The 6880-nt window shown below is 36.8% G+C and overlaps 1 protein-coding gene across 1 annotated transcript; it reads right to left on the bottom strand.

The window, feature by feature from the left end:
* Positions 1-1194: 1194 nt before the first annotated feature.
* On the bottom strand, positions 1195-2753 carry LOC147620255 (bidirectional sugar transporter SWEET16-like). Its single transcript, XM_086772610.1, has 6 exons — positions 2720-2753; positions 2582-2618; positions 2203-2419; positions 1890-2048; positions 1671-1790; positions 1195-1278 (listed from the first exon to the last, which is right to left on the bottom strand). Exons 1-6 carry the CDS (start codon positions 2751-2753, stop codon positions 1195-1197), a joined length of 651 nt encoding a protein of 216 aa, XP_086628736.1.
* Between the last annotated feature and the right edge of the window lie 4127 nt (positions 2754-6880).

Consider the following 6880-nt stretch of genomic DNA (forward strand, 5'->3'; position numbering starts at 1 on the left):
GAACATGGAAAGATTACCTAATTTTGTCCTTGATTCTCAAATAAGGATGTATGGCATCTCTAGTCTTGTGGATGTATCCTAATATTTCACATACTTTTAAGTTGCTTAGGGATGGGTTTTTGTGTATGTACCATATAAGGGACAATGGTCACTAGCATACCTTCATTCCCTTTGGAATCCATGTTTAAGAGAGGTTAGGAAATCATAAAAAAAGGTGGCCATATGGGTAAGGATCTCAATATTCCTTCTCATCCAAATGGATCAATTATATCATTAAGGAGTTTTCTTGATCACTCTAGAATGGTGTAATGAAAGAAGAAGAAAATGCAAAAAATGGGGTGTTGTGGGGGGTGCAAGAAAGAAAAAGAAAAAGTGACGTGTAGCAATTGGAGGAATGGTTAGGTCTTCCAAAGTTTAAGAAAATATCTAAATTTTGTCAGATATAGCTTCTAGAACTAGAATATAGGCTTCACTGTGGTTTATTTCCCGTATTCTTAAAATTTACAAGTCTACATATCCAAAGTGCATTGAAATGATAAGTAAGTTCTTTTATATGAGGTCTTCAAATAGTACATTATGATTCCTAACAACCATAAACAACCATTAAGTAGCTAAAACTTTACTTTAATAATATGATATATTACTTACGAACATGATATAACAACTCTTGCATTCATAATATATTTGCATTGAGAAGTATATGTTGATTAATACATTCAAATTTTCAACCATGCAATCTGTTAAACACCACTCTAATCTATAATACAAAAAATAATAGCTATAATTTGAAGCCAAACACGTTTGTATGTTTCACAAAAGAACACCATTTTGAATGTATGAAGTTGCAGCCAAAGTTTGAAGCAAAATATTTTTGTATGTTTTGGGAAAGATTATGCATGCTTAATCAAGATTTCCAATACAATGCCAAAACTATGTATTTGACTTGTATTATCTTGTCTAGGTAAAAAATTTCAATGCTTGTGTATTTGTTATTATAGCATGAATATCTATGGGGAAATGCACATATTTGTTAGAATGGATCAAGGCTCACTCTATGGTGTCGAAGCCCATCACATCCCATCCTTATCCTTAGCACACCAAGTGCAGTTGTATGCAAACCCATTGGTTGACAAAAAACACCAAAGTTGATTTTTACCTTCTAAGGTATGAATATTGCATTGCTTCATGATCGAGTCAAGAGTGAACACCATATATCTTGTAGAATGTGTAGAGTCCAAGTTGAGCTGCTCCGAGAGAGACTCCAATAGCATTTGGTATCTACACTAGGGCATATGAAACCATAAGTTCAAGCTTTATGTATTAGTTGTGCTCATATTAGATAATATATTGACATTAAGCACTAAAAGCACATATACGCTACGAGATGTAATGCTTTGCCTATTGTCTTATGTGTCAATTGATGTATTAACCAAACACTACTGGTGCAATGCAACTTTTCTATTTATACCCACCACAATAGCCATCAACAATATGTGCCAAGAGTCCTTTAGAGAAAATTAAGGCTCGTTAGCACACCACTATAATGGGTGAGCACATGATGTGAAGCAAGCCTAAACTAGTTTATTTAACACATTGAGATGTTGTGAAACCAAGGCTAATGATAAAAAATTGGCAATATAAGAAAAGCCGATGCATAAACATAGGCTTACCGTGAGAAAGATGTCTTTGAGGGACAAGGAGTAGGCAAGCCAAGTTGCTCCGTTGAGAAACAAGCAAAGTGATAAGGCGAATGGCATGTACTCTACACTGGCGGTCTTGATAACCCTATGCTAAACCACAAAAATAAGGGCAAAGGAGTATTTCAAGATGGGTAAATACAGTACAACCATAAGGGAAAACAAGTATTTGAAGCTGATGATGTCCAGTACCATGATGGTTAAGGGGGCTGCATTCGAGAGGACCCCAGAGACTATACACATTATGCCGATGATTACGACAGTGTCGCTTTGCTTTGTAAATCGCACGGTGACGACGACGATGGCGACGAAGGAGCCGATCAGCGTAAGGAAGATCCAAGTCGTTTTGATCTGCACTAATTAGAATATTGTAATTGGGTAATTGATCTCCAAAGAATGGATCAAAAGCCTTAATTAATGAAGTTGATGAAGGCGTCTTATAGCTGAACAAGAGAGATAAGGAGATTAAGCGATGGTTATGGCGTCTTATAGATAACGTATATACCCGCTGTGATTTGCTACTGAACCACATGTAGAGGGAGAGGTAGAAGAGCTGGAAGGCGCTGCTGGCGGCGCTGATGGTGATGACGGGTATGCCACCCTGCTTCACGCTGAGAACGCCGTAGTAAGTCCACACCATGCCTGAGAATAGGCTGAACAAGTAGGGCTGCGGAGAGAAAGACCCCGCGGTTTTCCTCTTGACGATGAGCCAGAAGGTGGGCCTATTTATTTATCATCACCAATGGGGCAAGTACTAGCTATCGTCAATTGCATGAGCGCCGATGCAAGCACTTAAGATGAACGAATCCCATTATAAGGACGCAGATAATTAATCAAAGAGACATTATATAATGATATCGGAGATCATGATTTAAGCAACTCACAAAGGAGAAAGCTGAACCAAAATTGCAGTTGCATTCCCTACACAATGGAGCCAATGAGTTACTAGAACTAATCCAGATTTTCCCTTCAAAGCTAGTTACAGTACACAGTTAAATCATCTGATCATGTGAACGACTCACCTACTATGCCAAGGACGAAGGTAAGGAGGCGCATCCTTGCAGTAGAGCCAAGGCTGATTTACAAGAAAGCTTAATATTTGCAGATTACAGCCGGCTGTATATTGTGACAATATGATTGCCTCGGTGAGGAGTTGATGAGGGAGCAGCTTGACATGATCAATGGGTAGTAGATACCCTCTAAGCTTTACCTGTTCATGATTCCAGCCTTCTTACATAATGTATCCTTGTCTAATTATTGCCGTCTAGCCGATGATGCTAGTACCAGGGGGGACTTTCAAAACTACCCACCCCTGTTTGAAGAGTCGCATATGTCATAAACACAAACGGCCTCAACCCTCCTTGCATTAAACAGCATCAACTCTCCTCCTTAACTAATTTTATTGCTTTACTCTAAGAGGTGTAATTCAAACACAATACGAAAGGCACCAACAAAGGTTGAGAGACCTAATTATCTCCTTTATTTGCAGACCTAACTTGTTGAGAAGCTTAGCATTCTACACAAAGTAGTGAACTAACCCCACGTCTTTCTTTTTTATGAGTCTCATTCTCCCTATTCGAATAATTCTTAGCTTTAGCGTTTACGCTATCTCTCTCTCTCTCCTATTCCGCGTGCTTGTTTTCCAAGCACCATTGTTCCTATTTTGGCACATACGAACTGTACTGTTAAAAAGGACTACATATCATATGGATAAATGATCGTGAATTTAGGGCAGTCACCAAAGTTTCATAAAACGCATACACATTAGAAGCACCTTCTCTATTCAACCTTGAAGAGAATCGGGCCGAATCGCTTGAGAGTCACATAATCACCTCATCCAACTTCTTCAGCATCTCGATTGAGATGCACAAGCGAGTGATCTCGCATTAAAGGAAACCTACAAGATCACCCCCCAAAGCTTCCTGAATAAAACCCCACCAAACATATATTACATGAATCGATGAATTTTGTATCCTTAAAAATCCTTACAGTAATCTGAAGCATTAGCCAAAAGATTAAACTAAATCTAAGCTTGACAACAAGGACACTTTAAAACCTTTGATTGGGTTCAATACAATGTCCAAATTAATTGAGGAGATGTAGAGGTATAAGATTCTTAGCAATTATTGATCTTAATTCATTATTGAAGAGAAGGAAATGAACGTCCACTATATGATCACTATGTTGGCTATCAGTAATGCACCCCATATTTTAATGTTTGGATACCAACTAGCTCATGTACATATGCCTCCCATTATAGGGAGTAACAAGGGTTAATATTCCTTGGTGCATGACTTCTTTATATCTAGATGGGATTATGTAAAGATGGCTTAGATGTATCTGGCATGTTACCAATCAAGCTACTCCACACATGGTTTGGAAGACTTTACTCTTGGACACCCTCTACCTAGAGGAGGTTGGGCTTGAATGGGCATCCATATAGTTTTGACTAGGCTTATCTATGCAATTAGTTGGGGTTGTAGAATAGTCATATCAATCTAATGTACATCTTCCACATAGAGATCACCTTGGGCTACCTGAATTACATGCAATCTAATGTGCATCTTCCACATAATGATCACCTTGGACTACCTGAATTACATGCAATTTACATAAGCTATTTACATAGTCACACTCCATCCAGGGTGAAATGTGGGAGAGCATGGTGAGATTGGTTTAATGGTGGAGGACCGAGTCAACCACCATTGACTCCTCCCCATCGACTTCTCACATGTTCACGTAAGAGAAACAAGACCAAATGGAGGATTCTCAAATTCCCTTTCAAAATGAGCTAGATTTGTCAAATGAAACTCCACCTCTAAGACACAGTGATTGGAGAGAACTCAATGTGTTGTATGGACGTGGAACAATGTCATTGGCTTATTGTATGGTAATCTAGAAGCAAATCATACCCGAAAGTGTCCACGAAAAGGAGACACAAATTTCAACACAACCAAATTATGGAAAGGGGTAATTAATATGCATCTTTGTACATAATTAGTGTTGTGAACTTTGGCAATGACCTTCAAACACTTGATCGACCTTTGACAAATAAATGTAGACCTAAAAGTGCTCTAGGAGAATATGAGCTGGGAACTAAAAATCAAATGAATGAATTTGAAAGTGAATGGGAATCATTCATCGAAACATCTATGCTACTTCTTGAAGATCTTACAACATTGGCTAGAGTCGAGTTCCTAGTGGACAAAAACATTCAACAAAAACGTAGTGATTAGCATGAATGCTACTCATAATATTGTTTCAAGAAGGGCATATTTAGGCCAACCCACACTCACTCATAGACAAATAAATGGCTAGATTGCTAAGACCTCAAAGTCTGGGGTTATTTCTCACACACATTTCTTACTCAAACTAATAGCATCAAATGTTGCTTGAATAGATCTAGATTTTCTCGGTACATCTTTTTACCTTTCTTACAATCCTTTTTGGATTCTCTTGGTAGCTTGATGCCACCACGCTTGATGACCTTGGCAATTAGTGATTTCCTGTGACTCACATGACCCTATATATTCAGTTGTATGCATGTATTAAGCTCTGTGCATTAAGTATGTATGCATCTAGCTTAGGATTAAGCATGCATGCATCTAGCTTAAGCTTAAGGCGGCATAGATTAAAAGCTTAATGCATACATTAAGCTTAATGCATGCGTTACCTGCTTAATCTATGCATTAAGCTTAATGCATGCATAGATTAAGCATTAAGATCTATCTACGCATTAAGCTCTAAGGCATCGAGCTTAATGCTTAGATTAAGATCCATGCATATAGCTTAATGCATGCATTAATCTCTATGAAGCTTAATCCATAGATAAAGATTAATTCTAAATCTATGCATTACACTTAATGCATACATTAAGCTTACTCCATAGATTAATGCATACATTAATATTAATGCATAGATTGATCTTAATCCATATAGAGCTTAATGCATATATAGAGCTCTATGAATAGAGCTTAATCTATGTATTAAGCTCTGTGTATAGGGCGGCTTAATGCATACATTAAGCTTAATTTATGCATTAAGCTTAATGTATACATTAAGCTTAAACCATAAATTTAGCTTAAAGCTTAATATATGTATCAAGCTTAATGCATAGATTAAGCTCTATGCATAGAACTTAATCTATGCATTAAGCATAATGCATAGATTAAGCTCTATACATAGAACTTAATCTATGCATTAAGCTTAATACATGCATCAAGCTTAATCCATAGATTAAGCCTCATCCTTAATCAATAGATTAATCTTAATGCATAGAGCTTAATCTATGCATTAATCTTAATGCATAGATTAAGCTTAATACATGTGCATTAAGCTCTAAGCATTAAGTTTAATGCATGCATGAAGCTTTATCTATGCATTAAGCTTAGTCCATGCGTAGAGCTTAATGCATAGAATAAGCTCTATGCATAGAGCGTATTGCATAGATTAAGCCCTATGCATTAAGCTTAACACATAGAGCTTAATGCATAGAGCTGAATGCATAGATTAAGCTTAATGCATAGAGCTAAATGCTTGCATTGAGCTGAATGCATGCATTCTTAAGCCTAAGCTAACCCTAAACCCGAGTAACCAAGGGTGCAATAATAGGTAGATGAAAAGCATAAATCATTACAGGGCTTACCTCTTTTTTGTGAAGTTGAACGAGGGGATTAAAGGACCTCCAAAACAAGAGAATAAACAAAGTAATTAGTAATACAAAGCCCTAAAAACTTAATTCATAGATACAAAGCCCTAAAGAATACAAGCAAAAAAGAGTTTACCTCTATAGAATTGTCAACCTAAAAGAGATGATTAGTAATAGACCTACACAAGAACGCAAAATGTAAAAAGAATGATTGGTAACACATTCAATGAACTCTACCTACCAAAAGCAAGATACATACAAAAGAATAATACACATTAAGAATAGACACAAAAAGGAGAAGGAGAAGAAGCAAAAAGAAGGTCAAAACTCTAAAATTTAATCCTAATCTCATTACGTTTCCTATTATAATCATAAGGTTAAGCATAATAGAAATAAACCCTAATCATTAAGTCACACCATCACTTGTAGAGTGATGAACAGGAAAATAAAGAGAGAGGAAGGGGAAGAAGAAGCAGAACCCTAAAAAATGCACTAGAATAAAACATAAGAGAAAAATACCTTCAATAGTTTACAC

Source organism: Cibotium barometz, chromosome 32 (assembly GCF_041138505.1).
Source record: "Cibotium barometz isolate CiBa-2024 chromosome 32, ASM4113850v1, whole genome shotgun sequence".
Classification (NCBI taxonomy): Eukaryota; Viridiplantae; Streptophyta; class Polypodiopsida; order Cyatheales; family Cibotiaceae; genus Cibotium; species Cibotium barometz.

Excerpts from the sequence above, each read along its gene's own strand:
- LOC147620255 (XM_086772610.1), bottom strand. The coding sequence starts at position 2,753 with ATGCGCCTCCTTACCTTCGTCCTTGGCATAGTAG. Across the intron at positions 1,791-1,889 it reads CAGCCCCCTTAACCATCATG|CATAGGGTTATCAAGACCGC; the intron begins GTACTGGACATC and ends TTTGTGGTTTAG. Across the intron at positions 1,279-1,670 it reads TCAAAGACATCTTTCTCACG|ATACCAAATGCTATTGGAGT; the intron begins GTAAGCCTATGT and ends GCCCTAGTGTAG.